Source organism: Rhinatrema bivittatum, chromosome 3 (assembly GCF_901001135.1).
Source record: "Rhinatrema bivittatum chromosome 3, aRhiBiv1.1, whole genome shotgun sequence".
NCBI classification, from domain to species: domain Eukaryota; kingdom Metazoa; phylum Chordata; class Amphibia; order Gymnophiona; family Rhinatrematidae; genus Rhinatrema; species Rhinatrema bivittatum.
This window is the reverse complement of record NC_042617.1, coordinates 501,374,885-501,392,459: the sequence shown is the minus strand read 5'-3', so window position 1 is coordinate 501,392,459 and position 17,575 is coordinate 501,374,885. Positions and strand designations below refer to the sequence as shown.

Below are 17,575 nucleotides of genomic sequence, written 5' to 3'. Positions count from 1 at the left end.
GCTGCACATATACTTAATTCTGTGTCGAATATGAGATAAGCGCACTCGGATTTCTTCTACAGCTGAAATGAGGTGATTTCTGTCCTTACTCTTTATACTTGTTAAACAAGAAGAACCTTGCCCACGCATGTAAGAAGTTGAAAATTGCAGCAATACGTTGATTGCTTTCCTCTGAATGGCAGGCTAGCGTGCAAAGTTCAAAAAATGTTTGTTTTTTCAGTCATGATCTCTCGTGGAACCTCTAGCGACCTCTCGAGGAATCCCAGGGTTCCATGGCACCCTGCTTGAGAGAGGCGGAGCCACTGGGACCTACCATTTACCAGGTTCCACATGGGGGAGCTCAACCCACGATATTAGCACTAAGTCTCTCCCCACACAATTGTATATTCTTCTAGCTTTATTCTAGTAGAGGACGAAAAGGATCCCTACAATGTTTTGGAATTTAGTTTTTTCTAATGTCTAGGCTTTGTCCACTTGTTTCAAAAGAAGTAACTTAAAGAATGTTCCTCACTAAACTTTCACAGAAAGTTTGAAATAGATTTGAGTTCATGTTAAAAAGCAATAGATCAGATTTGAAGCCTACAGAGAAAGCGTTGCAGACTCATGTGCAGGAAATTTCAGTGAGAGTTGTCCTCCAGCGTTATTGCCTATGCAGATCAATATTTAGAACCCAAAACCTTTTCTGCCAGGTACAAGTGCATAAACATTAGTCACAGCCCTCAATTTCCAGCGGCAGCTTGGGGTGGATTCTGCAGAAAGAAAATTCTGTGGCAAAGTTTCTTACATTCTGTAGCAATTATGCTGTATGTTTGCATAGATTTTTAATTATTTGCATATTATATAATGTAAGTTAATTTTGCATCATAAAAATAAAGTTGTTTTTCAACCTTGCTTTGTGTTTGAATAATTCATTAAGGGCCTAATTTATTAAGGCTTTTCTCCCATTCTGTGTCTATGGGAACATTACTTAGTAAATGAGGCAAGTTCTTTTGAGAGTTTTATGGATGAGGAATTTCAGATAGCCATGTGGCAGAGGAGAGAAAGAGGAGAATCAGGAATGGGGAGATGAGAAGGAGGGGGAGGGGGAGGGGAAAGAAAAGGAAGATAGGAGAGGGAGGATTGGAGATGGGGTGGAAAAGAAGAAGGAGGGAAGATCAGGATGAGAGATGAGAAAGGAGAAGAGGAGGTGAGGTGAGGGAGGGTCTGGGATATGGGGGGGGAGGGGGATGCAGAGGGGGAAGAAGCAGGCTCTGGGATCTTGGGGTGTAGGGGGTGTTGAAGGCGAGGATGGTGTTCCTCCCTCGGCTCTCCCCTCAGATCCTCTCCTTCTCACCTCCCCTGGGCTCTTTTCGCTCTGGGTAAAACTTCTTGTTGTTAGGTCAGCCCCAGTTCTTTTTTTTTTAACTCAGAATTCCCTCTGATTTTACAGGAAAGATTCTGAAAGTTTGAACTTTAAACCAAGGTGGAAAAACAACAAAGTATGTACAAAGGACAGTTGAGAATGACTTTGAATACCACAGTATACAGCATGTACTATATGGTTCTCATCTTTTACCAAGTCAAATCAAAGCAATGCCAGCTACTCATTTAAGACTCCTCCTTAGCAGCAGGCCTACAAATTGTCAGGACATTGTGATGTGAAGATATCTTTACTGTTTGCTAAAACAGAATCCACAGTGAATACATACGGAGGACAGTAGTGACAAGCGTAGAAGTACTGATATGTGTTGTTCAAACAGCGAAACGCCGCACATCCAATCTGGTGAGAATTGTACCAAACCGCCTGTAGGGAGATAAGGAAAAGGCACATTAAATTCTGCGAGGCAGGAAGAGAGATTGAGGATAGTGATACAGTATATTGCACTGAATCTCATACACAGCATATATTACACGTGATGAACAGCCTCGTTATTTAGTTATTTAAAATATTTCTAACCTGCGCCCTCCAAAGTTCAGGGCAGGGAAGAAAATAACAAACATAAACTAATATGCATTAAAAAAACAGATAATATAACATCATATATATATGAAATCAACAATAGTCTGGGTGATTAGAATATAGAGAAAATTTAGAAATATGTGAACAAAAGAGCAGATAGTGTATGCTGGAAATGGGTCTGTACATCGTTATTAATGGACTCCAAGAGCAATCTGTCAGGAGCAGCTTGTTTCGTGATATATCTATTTGCTTGCGGTTTGAGGGCTGGCCAGAGTAACCATTTGCTTACAAACAAACATGTGCCTATATAAATTCAGTGATGGCATTCTTTTGGTATGAGAGGTTAAGCAGCAAGTAACTGGAGGTCAAGCCTATCCAGAATAGTATACCCCTCAATACCCTTGCACCACCTCATGGTCATCGCATATTCCTTATGTTAAGGATTTAACTATATTACTATATTGCTATGTTATGTTTTTTGTTCTTATTTATTTTAATCTTTCGCTTCCACACTGCCTCTGGTTAACCCCCTCCATGTTTTTTCTTTTACCCTGTTAATATGTACTTTCAAGTCTTTTGTTCAAATGTAAACCGGTATGATGTCCCCACTAATACCGGTATATAAAAGTTTCTAAATAAATTTTCAAAGGCATTTATGTGGCAAAGCCTCATGCATGTAAACGTGTGCGCATACAGAGAGGTCTGGGGGCAAATATTGGATGAAATCAGAATTTACATGTATACTTTTAAGTTTGAAAAAGAAATTGCATACATTTTGCCCGAAAAGCTGCCCGCACAGGTGGCAGATGCAAGATTGTGCAGGCACGTTTTCTGATTCAATCTTCAAAGGGAGCTTTTCCCTTTGAAAATCGACATAGAGCCTGAAGGTAAAATATACCTGCAGACTTTACTCTTCCCCGCACAGTCTTAAAATTGCTCCCGAACATCATGAAGCATTTTTGCAGCAACGGACGTCTTTATAAAGCGCTTTCCCTTTTACAAACTTATCGGCCTCAGTTACTACGCATTTTTCCCCATAGACCCAGAAAAGCCTTAGTAAATCCGGTCCCATAGACTGCTACCTGCGCTCACGTCTGTGCATCCCGTGATGACGATTCATACCTGAGTATAACCCTCAATCTGCAAACCTTCTTCCTTAGCGCCAGTTCCATAAATGAAATTAGAACTCTCATTAAACCACCTTTCCATGACGTCTGACCAGGGGGCAGGATATGTTGTGAAGAATAGATTTTCACCACAGAAAAAATCTAAAACAGAAAAATACGAGAACCAGAAAACAGGAATGATGCAGTGAAATATTAAGGATTTTATCCATGCTCCTGAGAGGAGGCAGATTTGAGGAGGAGTCCAAATTTCAGTCCCACTCCCAGATCACTTAACTGTCCTGAAAGGGAAAGGCTTTCACCCCAGTAATCATCAATCGCGGGTCGCCACACACCAGCGGGTTTTCCGCGCGCGTTGCCACATAGGGCATTGAGCATGTGATTTCACGCGCATAATGGATCATGTAATTGTTTCTGTGCGGACTTTCTGTGTATATCTCATTAGCACACTCCTCCTGCCTGTTTTTGACGCATGCGCTGAAAAAAATGTGAGCAAAAAAATAGTGCCAATTTCAAAGTGGGTCTTATCACATTGGCTCTAGTATGTGGCCATTGACCATGTTTTTTGGAGGCGGTGGAGTTGTCTAATGGACTCCTCCCTTCCAGGGTATCTACAAGCTAGTACACAAAGTGAGTTATGTTAAAACAATTAATATAAAGCAATGGTGAAATAAAACCTAAACACAACTAAAATAATAAAATACTAGCCCCAATCTAGTGAAGACCCCTGCCTAGAAGCCTTAACAACCTCTCCTGAGCATACCACCTTCCTGTTTGTTAACCTTTTTCTGAAAACCAAATAATCAGTTGTAACGGGGGTCTCATGCTCTTATATATCTTTGTTTTACTTCTCTTCTGCACTCTTCGTTTGCAGAGACAACTCTATGTGCTTCTGTACCCATTTGTTTCTCTTCTGAGATCTTTAAGGTGAATTTTAAAAGCTGGGCGAATGCCAAAATAGGGGGTTAGGCGGGCATGTAGGGCAGGTGTGCGTCCACCCGATTTTTAAAACCGCCCACATGCGTGCACAAGTCCCAATGCGCAAATATCTCGCTTTGGGAGAAAAGGGACGGAATATGGGCAGCACGTGGGCATTTTGGAGCAGGGCCAAGAGATCTTCGTGCAAGTACCTACGCATCAGGACGCGTGCCCAGGTATAGGTGAGCACACATTTACTTCTGCTACGGAGGAGGTGTAAATCTTAATAAAACTATTTCCAGGCATCTATGAAGTGTTTGAAGGGTCTAGGTTAACTGGGTGGCATGCAAGCTAAAGAACTGGGGGGGGGGGGGGGGGTGTTAGGATCTAGTTTTACGCTGGGCAAACTGGTGGACAAACTGGTGAAACTGTTCATGGCATGGACGTGCGCCTGCTGTAAAATTCCCTCACGCGGTTAAAACCTGATATTACTTGGCTGTGCGCATACAAGCTTAAAATTAGGAACACACGTACATGCACCAGGGCTATTTTATTACATGCATGCGAATGTGCGCAGAGGATGTAAAATTGCCTCGTATCCGGCCGTGTGTTCACACACACGCAGTATAAGTTCGCCCATGCACGCGTTTAAAAGTTACCGTCCCTATTTGCATGTGTAGGTATAACCTGTATCACCCTAATTTCATTAGATCTTGAAGTCTGGTGGGGGGGGGGGGGGATAGGTCCTGGGTGACCTTCCTCTCATTTGTTCTATTGCAATACACATGTTCGTGCACTTCAGCTAACACATGGCACACTCCAGTTCAGTCCAAACATCCTGCTCAATTTTCTTCACAACACATAGCGCGACCGAAAATATCTCACCAGCAAAGGCTTGTTGTTTCACTTCAAGCCATCAGATCCTGGACAGAGCACCATGAGATGTTAAAATTAATTTCATCACATTCAGATATCCACATTTCAATAACTGAGGTTCATTATCACTGGTCTAGTGCAAGCCATGGTACTCACTCCAGAAATGGCTGGATACAGAGTCACAGTTAAGGAGAAGTCCAATTGGCTTCGATATAACCTCCCCGGAGATTTTGATTGCTCTGCAGTCAGCTGCATTTCTTTGCTTTTCCTTTCACTTTCGACATTCTTTGATCTCTGTCTTCTTTTCCTTTTCCTGGCAGCTGTAATTGGACTGAACTTTCTTTTTCATTGGTCTATCTGGTGGCATTTTCAAATTCTTATTTGTTGTTGTCGATGGGGAAAATACTAGAGGGAAAATTGCCCCTAGACCCAACTCCATACCACTCTTCCATGATTTACATTTTTTTCAGGCTATAACCAATGATCCTCCAAATTTCGTGCCGTAATTCTATCTAGGAGTTCCCAAACAATACATGATGAACAGATGGACCTTTGAGAATTATATATAGAGAAGGTAAGTAAGAAGCTTGGTCGTAACCCGGCCCTCGAATGGTCAGTGATAAAGCAATCTGAAGAAAAGTTAAGAGAATATTTCACTTACTGTCAGTTTTCCTTTCCTCCCTAGGACTGTTGGACACAATGCACTTCTTAATCCACTTTTCAGCATTTGATGCTGCTTGATTGTTCCATTCCTTTGTGAAAATAATTATTTATAATTACTCTGGTAATTCAAAATGTGAAATATTCAAGCTCTAATTGCTCAATGTTTGCAAAAAATAATCTTAATGCATTTTTCATACATGTATCCATTTCAACAGATAAGTCATTTTACTGGTTATTTATATCTTATCCACAGGTTTAAACAAATATTTAAGGTTTCCTTAACAAAACACTGCTCTGTCTGCTGCCTCTAACAGAGGGACTTGATTGTTCTCTTTAATCTGCTAAGTGATTGCAACCTTTGTAAATCTCTTGCTGGTTAATCTACTCTGCCATTTTAATTTCTGATGTGTGAGGGTTTGTTTGTTTTTTTTCCTATTTACACCATTTTGCCTATATAGAATCTGCTGCTTTAAAACTTCACCCGAATCCTGTTTTACTAGGATTTTCTCTCTGCAAGAGGTAAATTAAAATCTAGTCCCAGACACTGGTTCTGATTACGAGGCTAAAAAGGTGTGCTAAGATTTTTGGCCTCGATATTCAGCGCCATTAAGCCAGATAATTGGTAATCTATCTGGCTAAGTGGCAGCGATTAAATCTCCAGTTGTGCTGAGTGCCCACCACTTAGTTGGATAGCTGCTTAACCGGCTTAAGTAGTTTGCCGGCTAAGAGGTAGGTGATTTTATTTATTTATTTATTTGTATTTTTTCTATACCGGCATTCACGGAGTTCGTATCATGTCGGTTTACATAAAACAAGGGGTGAGAAATACATTATATCGTAAATAACTAATAACATAAGAGTATACATTAAAAAGTAAAACAAGTGCATGGAAGAAAAAAGTTACAATAAAACGGGGGTGATATTTATCTGGCTACCGTAGTTAGATAAGTGCCAATGTTCAGACTTATCCGATTAAGGGGGTCATTTTCAAATGCTTATCACGTGCGATAGCATGCTGGGGGCGGAGTCGGGGCAGCGAGGGGAGGAGTCGGGGCGGCGAGGGGAGGAATCGGGGTGGTGAGGAGGCAGACTTGGCAGCATCATCGGGGCGGTGATAAGGTAAGCAACGTTATTGTCGCCATTAGCGCATCCAATATCACCACCTTTCACGGTGGTGCTATTTGGTGCGAAAACCAGCAGCGAAAACACCGCGGTGGTGCGAAGGCTGCCGGCTTCTCAGGTCCGCCCCCCCCCCATTTTCGCTGGATTCATCATTCTGCAATAGAGTGGTGAATCCAGGCCTAAGATAGCTGGATAAGTTAGACCTGCTTGATAGCAGGTGTAAAGTTATCCAGATAAATTTATCTGGCTAACTTTAAACGATTTCAGGTATATTTATTGGCACAGCCATACCACTGACTATCCCAGCTAACTTAGCTAGCCAGCTAGGCTTTCACAGTAGACCTCTTAGTGCTGATTCTTTAACTACTGCCCAAAAAGATAGTTTACTTCCGATCTAAGATCTCTGGTTAGGGGAGCCTAAGACTAGGGTCACTTTACCCAGGAAACCTGATTCTGGAGCCCTCACATCAGAATCCTCAACCAGAGAGAGCTTCACAACTACTCTAGATTCTCTGCCCACTAACAGGCCGATTCAGTAAAGTCCCTCTCCCGACACGCACAGGCCACTAGCCTGTGCGCATGATGCAGTATTTAAATTAGGGCTGGCAGTAGAAACGGGCAAAAGGAGGCGCTAGGGACACTAGCGCATCCCTAGTGCCTCCTTTTGACCCGGAGCAGCGGCTGTCAACGGGTTTGACAGCCGACGCTCAATTTTGCCGGCGTCGGTTCTTGAGCCCGCTGACAGCCACAGGCTCGGAAACTGGACACCAGCAAAATTATGCATCCGGTTTTCGACCCGACAGCCGGCGGTCGACTTCAAATTTTTTTTCTTTTTCTTTTTTACTTTTTTTACCCTTCCGTTGGAGCTTTATCGGCCTGTTAGTCCCTAACTCCCTAATGCACCTCTAACTCAGCCTATCCATCCTTTTAGCCCCAACTCCTAACACATCCCCAGACACAGCACAACCCACCAACTGAGCCCCCAAACCCATTACCATGCCCAATTGACCTCTAAATTTATTTTATTTATTTATTTATTTAAAATTTTTATATACCGACGTTCATCAGGGATATCACATCGGTTTACAGTGTAACTGAAATTGGCGCCTGGGAAGGCGTTTTACATCGAACAGATATAACGAAGTAACATATAAACAAATGAGGATGCGATTTACATCAAACAGATATAACGAGTTAACATAAGAACAAATGAGGGGGGGAGATAAGGGCGGGAGAAAATCAAACAAAACGTAATGAGCAAAATTTACAAAAATTTACAAATATATATATATAGTATCAATATATACAAAGTATTCATAAAAATAGCAATGTCCTAAAAGGACAATTGTGTAGAGTTGGAAGAGGGAGGGGAGGGGATGGGGAGGGGGTGGAGGCGGATAAGAGGGAAGGAGGGGTGGAGGGGGGTTAAAGGAGTAAGCGAGCTAAGAGATAAGGGGCATGTAGGACGGCTGAGCAGAAAAGGGGCGAGGAAGTACCTAAAGGTGGGGGTGAAGAAAGGGGAGGAGGGTAGGTGGGGATGAGAGGGGAAAGAGAGGAAATTAGGTGTATGCCTTGGTAAAGAGCCAGGTCTTCAGCTTCCGTTTGAATGTTTTTGTGCATTCTTCTTGTCGTAGTTCGACAGGCATAGTGTTCCAAAGGGTAGAGAGCGCTCGGGCTCTCGTGGAGGTAAGTTTGTAATGTTTGGGGGTGGGTGTAGGCATGGAGGCGAGATGTTGGTGTCTGATGGGCCTGTTGGATTGGTGGAGGCGGAAGGATTCGTTGAACCAGTTCATTTCAGGATTGTATAAAGCCTTGTGGACAAGGGAGAGAGCCTTATATTGGATGCGTGATGCAATTGGGAGCCAGTGTAAGTCTTTTAATACTGGTGTGATATGGTCATTTCTACGTGAGTTGGTTAAAATCCGGGCTGTTGTGTTTTGTAATATTTGAATGGGTTGGATGGCGTTGTTCGGTAGACCAAGGAGGAGGGAATTACAATAGTCGGTTTTGGAGTGGTCAGCGGGTGCGTTTCTTTTCTTACAAATGAGGTAGCTGGCAAAAACTGTCCTGAATGAGGAGAGAAATCTGCAGCTGGCTGGCAGCTGGAAAAATGACCTTAGCAATATCAATGGAAATAATTAAGCAGACAGGCCAGCTACTCTTTTCCTGCTATACTTCTATAATCCTATGTTTGTGTGTTACCTCTACACTGCATAGCACACATCAAACAATTTTAAAGGGAGTAGGAATAAGGGGATGGGAAGATAAATGGGGTTACAGCTATCATAGTGCAGCATGGAGGAGTAATCTAGTGGTTAGAGCAGTGGGCTACAAACCAGAAGACCAAGGTTCAAGTCCTGCTATCACTCCTTGTGACCTTGAGCAAGTCACTTTACCCTCCATTACCTTAGGTACAAACTTAGATTGTAAGCCCTCTGGGGATAGGGAAATACCTATGGTACCTGAATGTGATCCACTTTGAAGTGCTGCAAAAAGTGGAATATAAATATCATTTTTGTGTGACAATAGAAGGATCACTTAGCTCATATGTGAATGAGGTCCTGGACTTTATCATCTACTCTCTCTTTGAGCACAACAGAAATTAGGCATTTTGATAGTAAAATATAGAGGAACATGTTCTCCATGATGCTGTGCAAATAGGTGACATTGCTGACAAGTGCTTCTTATCACAACCTTGCCATGGTATCATTTGGAAGGGGATGACAGTCAATGAGCTGGATCAGATATTATGCAACAAATTGCAGGTTGAGGCTACAGATATTCCATCATGATTATGGTAAAGGTGTCTCAAAAGCCCATTTATATATAAGCACACATCAATCTTTCATTGGTCAAGTGAGAGCAGACATCCTACCACATAGTTCCCAACCTCCTAGGCGGCCAGAAGGGTAAAACAAGCAAGAGGCAGCTCCCAACCTGCCCCACGGCAGACGTTGAAGGCCAGGGCTCCTGGAAGAGGCCTTGGTGTATGTATGAGCATGAGGAAACCTGTGTATGTCTGTCTGAGCATGTATGGGTGTGGGTGTGTGTGTGTGTGTGTGTGTGTGTGTGTGTCTGAGCAGAAGCGGAGTATATGTGGGTGTCAGAGCATGTGCATGTGAGAGGAGGCATGTGTGTAAAAGTGGAAGCGTGTGTGTGTGTGTGTATGGGTGGGTGTGTGTGTGAGAGAGAGAGAGAGCACTGAGACAGATGCAAGCTCTAGGGATGATGGAATAAGAGGTCTAAATAGTAGTAAGTCCTTCTGAGCAGTAAATTCTTCAGTTTATATCAGGAAAGTTTGAGGTATTGAAGCATAAGGTGTTGTCTTTGTGTGTTTGTCTGAGCATGTGTGTGCATTTATGAGCATGTATTTGTATCTGAGCATGTATATGTGAGAAAGAGAGGGATCTTGTGTGTGTGTGTGTGTGTGTGTGTGTGTGTGTGAATGTGTATGTAAGAGGGAACGTGTGTGAGTGTATGAACATGTATATGTAGGAGGGAGCATCTGTGAGCATGTATGTGAGAGAGAATGTGTGTGAGAAAGAGGAAGCATGTGCATGTGAGCATGTGATGTAAGAGGGAACATGTGCGTGTAAGAAGGAAAGAGCATATGTATGTATGTATAGATATATATCTGAGAGAGAGAGAGAGGAGAAAGTTTATGCATCCCTCTCTCACTAATCCATGACAATCTCAGAGTGACTAGTGTTAAAAGAGGGGCGAACCCTGTGTCTAATTACAGAATAAATACCAGCTTCAGACGGTAATAAAGAAAGGGGTTTATTAATACAGGTAATTATATAGAGGAAGGCGGATAATTCCTCTAGGAGCAGAAAAATACAGAGAGAATTTAGTACAAGCAAAGGTGTACAAGGTCTGTTTAAAATCTGCTCAGAGATCTTAACATGTGCATCAGCTTATAAAGGGTCTGGGGTCTGCTATTATCAGTCATCTGCATAATCCACACCCTTTACCTTTAATAGCCAATCAATATATGTTTTAACATGTGTACTTTAGCTTGCTCTTACTTATAGGCCACAGGCCTCTTCTTATCAGTTAGAATAACAAACTTAGTTCCATCCTTCCAGGAATGATGTCATCTGTGCTGGATGATTCTCTGGCAAGTTCAGTGATCAGTGCTTCATAGTGCTATAACTACATATGTGCAGGATATATGCAGTGCACTATTCTACACTAGAAATCAAAGGTTTCCAGGTATGGAGAGCTTGAATTATTTTATCCTTATTAGTTTAAATTTTTGGATGCTGTTTGTTGTGTCTGCTGTTTTGAAATATTTTATTGGTGTTTGAGAAATTTAAAACAAATTGTTTATGAATTTTTAATTATTGGATCTTCCATTCACCAGCTGTTTTGAAATATTTCTTATTAGTATGTATATAATGGATTTATTATATTTCTTGATTTTATTATTTAATATCTGAGCATTGGTGATGGTTTCTGTTTTTCATTGTTGCACTGCATAGAGTCTGACTTGTTGCGGTTTTCCTATTCAGTTTTTCCCTGCATGTTTCTATTTGTACTTTATGGTTTCTTTTCCTGTATTTGGCGAGGGTCTGCCTGTGTTCTGCATGTATGATCGAGGAAGGGTATTCTGCTAGTGTGTAGATATCCAAAGCAACTTGGTTTCTTCTGTTTTCCTAAAAGGAGGTGCGTTGGCGTTTTAGGGCCTGGTGTAGGGTTGTTACTTTTTTAAGTGCTGGCAGTTAGAGCTGTTTTGGTGTGGGAGGTTTATTATATTTTAACTGTAATTTACTCATGGCTTTCTGAGGGTCGGGTGTAGTCCTAATACTGTAATGTTCCAAGTGTCTTTTTTTTTTTTTAGGGATTTCTGGTTGGCATCAAGGAATTGCATGCAAATACTAATGACCTCAGAAGACTGTCCTTTGAATATGCTTTTTCATGTAAAACATGATATTATAAATGCATAATTTTTAAATGTGTACGTGGAGAGAGCAGGAGGCAGGGGTGCAAGGGTATAAGATCTGCCTAGGGCATCTAACACTCTTGCACCAGCAATGGGTCCCGGGGGAGGGGGTGAAGACTTGGGGGTAGTTTTTAAAGTTTAGGTTGCTGGAAGGAGCTGGGCGTTTTTTGGCAGGCCTGAGATAGAGACTGAATGAAGTGTGGTGGTGTGTGTGGGGGAGGGGGGGCAGCACAATAATTGCTCACACAGGGTAGCAAAAAAGCCAGCACCAGCCCTGATACTTAGACTAGAGTTACTAATTGCACTCTTCTTCCTTTCTTGATTATTATTTCTGGCCTCCACCCTTTTTTCGATCAGTTTTCTCCTATTCTTTGTAGGTGTCACGGTAATGATGGTTAACAATATAGTCTGAAGGGATTTAAGGATGGGGGTTGAGTATTTGTTGGCTTCTGTTGAGCGATGACACACCATGCATCTTCACTCTCATCTGCCAGTTTTTCTCCTGTTTTGTATTCTCCTTCCAAATTCACATAGCTGAGTCATTGCAGTGAAAGTCCTTGGCCAAGGACCCTTCACCAGGTCTCCATCTGAAGCCCTGCAATTGCAGGCCCTACATCCAAGACTTCCTCACCCCTGGCCCTGGAAGGAATGGGGTGGAGGGGTGGGACGGGTTTGATGAGGCTTGGGCTGGGAATGAAACCCCAAGTCCTCCATATGGAAGTGCACGGCGCACGCCACTAAGGCCGAGGGCCAATCCCTGGAAAGGAGCCTGCGGTCATTACCTAACCTGCTGCATCGGAATAAAACTTGCCTTGAGCTACCAATGAAAGGCACCAGCTACATACAGGTAAATAATTCAGCGAGTCTAGTATACAGTTTAAAACTGCCACAGGGACTGCTTTCAACCATACTGGAATGCATTTGTATCCAACTTCAAATCCCCTTAAGAGAAAGTCAGACGAGGACTGGCCGTATATTTTAGGAATATATTAAGAGATAAGAGGTATATGGGGAAAAACATTGGTAAAAAGAAATGGAACCATGGAAAGAAAGAAAATGCAAAATGTAGTAAAATATTTTCAGGTCAGGAGATCAATGATTTCTCCCAGGATCCAAGCAGAAGTCACTGAAAGCTAAAGCTGATGAGTATCAAAATTAATATTAGATCATGGGATCGGTTAAAAAATAATGAAACTAATAAATATGCTTGCTCAATTATCTGCTTCCCTCCGATGTTACAGAGAAGGGGAGGAAAGAAAGAAGAAAACGAGAGAGAATGTAAAAAAACATCCCATCAGATTTACTGGCTACTAAATAGAGCAGTCTGGCTGCCGTGTTAATCCACTTGAATAAAGGTTAACAAATAAAAACAAAAAATATATATATCAGGTGATACTTTTTTATTGGACAAACTGACCTGAAGAAGAAAATATTAACTCTTGAAAGCTAGTCAAGAAATGTATTAAGTGAGTCTATTAAAAGGTATTACCTTATATACAGGTCGATACAGTAAGGCCGCGGTAGAAACAGTGCGGCAGTGTCAGACGCACCCTTCCTCCCCGCACGCATAGTTCTCTTCACTAAGTCCCCGATACTCTCCTCTAATTGCATGCAAATGCATGCCGCGGCTGTGAAGCGATAGGGAAGGGTTATGCCCGCGCAACCCATTTTACTGTATAGGCGCTTAATACAGCGCCTATACAGTATCCTGGGTGCGCTGGTACCTGTCATTTCAAATGTCATTTCAAATGACATTTGGAATGACAGGCACCGGGAGGAGGGAAGCGGCGAAGCGACTTACTTCTTGCTGTGTCTCTCCTCCTCCCGGAGCAGGGCGCGAAAGCAGCCTTGCTCCGGGAGGAGGTGGGACACAGCGGCGAAGCAAAAAAAAAAAACCAAAGGCGCGTGTTCGATCGGGCGGGTAGGCGGCAGCAGCGGCGGCAGAGAAGAAAAAAAAAACCAAAAGCAATTTTTTTTTTTTTCCAAAAGCGACAATTTTGGTTTTTTCCAAAAGCGACTTACTTTTGGGATCTGTCAAGATCCCAAAAGTAAGTCGCAAAAGTAACTTACTTTTCTGAAGCCATCAGGAACAAGATCGTAGCTCCTCCCGATGAAGACGAAGATGGCCGCCTGCACGGGAAAGCGTGCAATTGGCCGCTGAAGACGTGACGTCACGACGTTTGGCGTCACGGGATGTGACGTCACGTCTTCAGCGGCCAATTGCACGCTTTCCCCCGTGCAGGCGGCCATCTTCGTCTTCGTCGGGGGGAGCTACGATCCTGCTGATGGCTTCAGATCCCGGGGGGCGGGTGGGCGCGTGTCCGGCTCCCGCCGCTGCCTGGATGGGTGGGCGCATGTCCGGCTGGATGAATGCCCGTGCGATTTTGGCGCTCATGGCATGAGCGCCAAAATCGCACGGGCATTCATTCCGGCGGGGGCCGTGCGTTCATCCAGGCAGAGGGAGCCGGAGGTCGTTCGCCGTCGGCTCCCTCTGCCTGGATGAATGGCCGTGCGATTTTGGCGCTCATGGCATGAGCGCCAAAATCGCACGGGCATCAATTCCACTGCTGCCCCCAGATCCCGGATGCCGCTTTTTTTGCTTCTTTGCTGCCCCCCCCCCCCCCCCCCCCCGCTGCCGCTGCTGCCCCCGGATCCCGCTGCCCCCCCGCTGCCGCTGCTGCCCCCGGATCCCGCTGCCCCCCCCCCCCCCCCCGCTGCTGCTGCTGCTTACCCGCGAAATCGGGAGGAAGGGAGAAGGGACTACCGTAGCAGGCCCGAGCCTTGCTACTTTTTCGGTTTTTTGTTTTTTTTTGCTTCGGGAGGAGGGGACCGGACGGGGCTGCAGGAGACCGGACTGAGGCTACACCGGACGGCTGGACCGGGGACCAGGGCAGGTAAGCAATTTTTTACACTACACTACACTACACTAACACCTACTAGGGGGAGGCGGTAAACTAGCACGTTAAGGCCGCGGCAGAACAGCGGGTTACTGAGGAGATAATATCAGCGCCCGTTATAGTATCGGAGGGGAATAGCTAATTCCTTCATTATACAGCTTTTTCGTTCATTTACATGCTGGGTGCGGAAAGGGTTATGTGTTTATTTTAGGAAGCGCTAAGGACGCGTGAAACTGGAGACTGTATTGCTGGACCGCCTTACTCGTCTGTATTGTGCGCTCCCAACACGTTACAGACGGGGAATCTTTAACTGAACGTTACTGTATCGACCTGATAGTGGGCCGGATTTTAAAAGCCCTGCGGTGTAAATCCGGACGGATTTATGCGCGCAGGGCACTCGCGCGCCAGCGCGCCTATTTGCATAGGCCGCCAGCGCGCTCATAGCCCCGGGATGCGCGTAAGTCCCGGGGCTTCGTAAAAGGGGCGGGAGGGGGCGTGTCCGGGGGGCGGTTCGGGGTGGGACCGGGGGCATGGCGCCGGCCCGGGGGTGTGGTAGAGGCCTCCGGACCAGCCCCCGGGTCGGGTGATGGCGCGCCAGCAGCCCACTGGCGCAGAATTACACCTGCTTTCAGCAGGCGTAAATCTGCCAACAAAGGTAGGGGGGGGTTTAGATAGGGCCGGGGGGGGGTGGGTTAGGTAGGGGAAGAGAGGGGAAGGTGAGGGGAGGCGGAGGGAACAGGCAGTGTGCGCCGACCCCGGATTTTATAAGATAAGATGGTGCACGAACAAAAGTATGCGCGCGCGTAAATGTATAAAATCTACTCCATATTCTTTTGTTTATATTTGTTGACTTTTATTTTTGTGACTGTCATTTAGACAGATAATTCAATTATAGGTAGATAAGTAGTTATCCGGCTATAATTTAGCCAGATAAAAAGGGGCATTTTGGGGCCTTTTCAGGGGGGGCAAAGATATCTGGCTAACCTAAGCGAATATTGGGTATATCTGGCTAAGTTAGCAGGATAATGTTAGACCTGCTTCCAAGTTATCCAGCCTTGTGTGGCCAAATAATGGGGCCAATGCAATAAATGTGCGTACAAAACAGGCGCTGAACAGTCAGCCACTAGCGCCTTCTTGCTAACGAGAACCTGATCGGTTTCCCTAACTCGGCCGTCTGCTGGTTAGGAAAATCAACGCCGGGGGTTCAGGAAATGGACGCTTGTCAGTTGAGCATCCATTTCCTGCACCGACCGTCAAGTGTTTTTGTTTTTTTTTTAAACTTCTTTCTGTTTTTCCTTCTATTAAGTAGGAGGAAGTACAGATAAGCAGTTTTTTCTGCTTTTCTGTACTTGTTTTAAATGCGCTCGGTTATTAACGCCTGATCCAGGCAGGCGTTAATAGCTGATTGCTAAATGTGCATCTCAGAGGCACATTTTTTTTTTTTTTGCATCGGGAGTGAATACCTAATAGCCTCCTTCAAATGCATTTGCATGTGATGAGCGCTATTAGATTGACTCCGTGTTGGATGCACATTGAATAGGCGCTAATCCCCTTATTGCATTAGGGGATTCATTAGTGCCTATTCAACCCGCATCTGACTGCGGGTTATACAGTGGCTCGGTTGAGCGCACTGTATTACACTGGCCCCAGTGTGCTAGTTAACCGGATAACTTTAGAAGATATTCAGCTGTGTAGCGTGGTCATCACCCAAGAACATAAGGTAACATAATCATTTATGTTATAACATAATTATGTTATGTTATGTTATGTTATAACATAATCATTTTCTCAAAATTAGACTATTGTAACACCATCCTACTTGGCCTTCCCGCTTCATACATCAAACCACTTCAGATGGTGCAAAATGCAGCTGCACGAATACTGACAAATACCAGGAGAAGGGACCACATAACCCCCATCCTAAAGAGCCTCCATTGGCTACCTATACACTTTAGAATAATATACAAGGCCATTCTTACCACATACAAAAACATCCACCTACTGGCTCCCATTGACCTACAGATCCCGCTCCGACTACATAATTCGTCAAGACCGACAAGAGATGCATACAAGGGATCGCTACAGGTACCACCGTCCAAATCTACCAGACACAGCACACTAAGAGACCGGGCGTTCTCTACAGCTATTCCACCGTTATGGAACTCCATCCCCCCAAATCTCAGAATAGAACCATGCATCTCAACCTTCAAAAAAAGACTAAAGACCTGGATATTCATACAAGCATTCCCGGACGCCAATTGAACTATCACCTCCACGCCACCCCTTATCTCCACATATACCATGGTGAACCATATCTTCTATCGTTTACTTGTGTGAATTAATAACCTGTCCTTTCTCTTCCTTCTCCGCCAAGTTCTTTTCACCCTGTTATATGTAACTGCCTTTTCCGCACCATTGTTATAGTTTATGTTTACTATGCACCCCTGTTTTATGTGAACCAGCATGATGTGACTGCTGTCTCGAATGCCGGTATATAAAAATCTGAAATAAATAAATAAATAAATAAATAAATAAATCTGCGGGTTAATCCCCTCACAGTAAGGCCCTGTTAAACTGTGCTGTTCTAGCCCCCCCCCCCCCCCACACACACACACATACACACAAACTTTTTAACGACTTAGGAAGGGGCCAGCATTGTATGGTCACTTAGAAATATAATTGGGCTGCCTACCCCCCACCCACAAGAAAGAATAGTGGCACCTGCCCCCCATCCTCCAATACCTTTTTTATGCGAGCCAGGAGCGAGGAACTCTCTACCCCGCTCCCAAAGGTATTGGAGGAGATGGAGAGGAGCAGGAGGAGGGGGGGAGGGCAGGCACCATTACGTTTTCTTGTAGGTGGGTGGGTGGGGAAAAGGCAGGGAGGAAGCCCAATTCTATTTCTAAATGAGAATCAAATCGGGTCAGCGGTCAGCATACAATGCCAGCTGCTTCCTACGTCATTTTACAGGGAGGGGCTAGAAGAGCACGGCCTGACAGGGCCTTACTATTAGGCTTTGGGGTGTGGAGGAAAGGAATTGACCCGCTGATACCTTATGTTCATGGGTGATGACAGCACTACTTAGCCAAAT

The 17,575-nt window shown here is 44.3% G+C and overlaps 1 protein-coding gene across 1 annotated transcript in view; it reads right to left on the bottom strand.

Annotated features, from left to right (window-relative positions):
* The window catches only part of LOC115088845 (cysteine-rich venom protein-like), an 80,775-nt gene that overhangs the window by 16,675 nt on the left and 46,525 nt on the right, over positions 1–17,575 (bottom strand). Inside the window, exons 5-7 of the mRNA XM_029597030.1 lie at positions 5,519–5,609; positions 3,062–3,207; positions 1,689–1,783 (exon numbers count right to left, since the gene is read on the bottom strand). Of these exons, the coding sequence (XP_029452890.1) occupies positions 1,689–1,783; positions 3,062–3,207; positions 5,519–5,609 (332 nt within the window). The remainder of the gene's footprint in view (positions 1–1,688; positions 1,784–3,061; positions 3,208–5,518; positions 5,610–17,575) is intronic.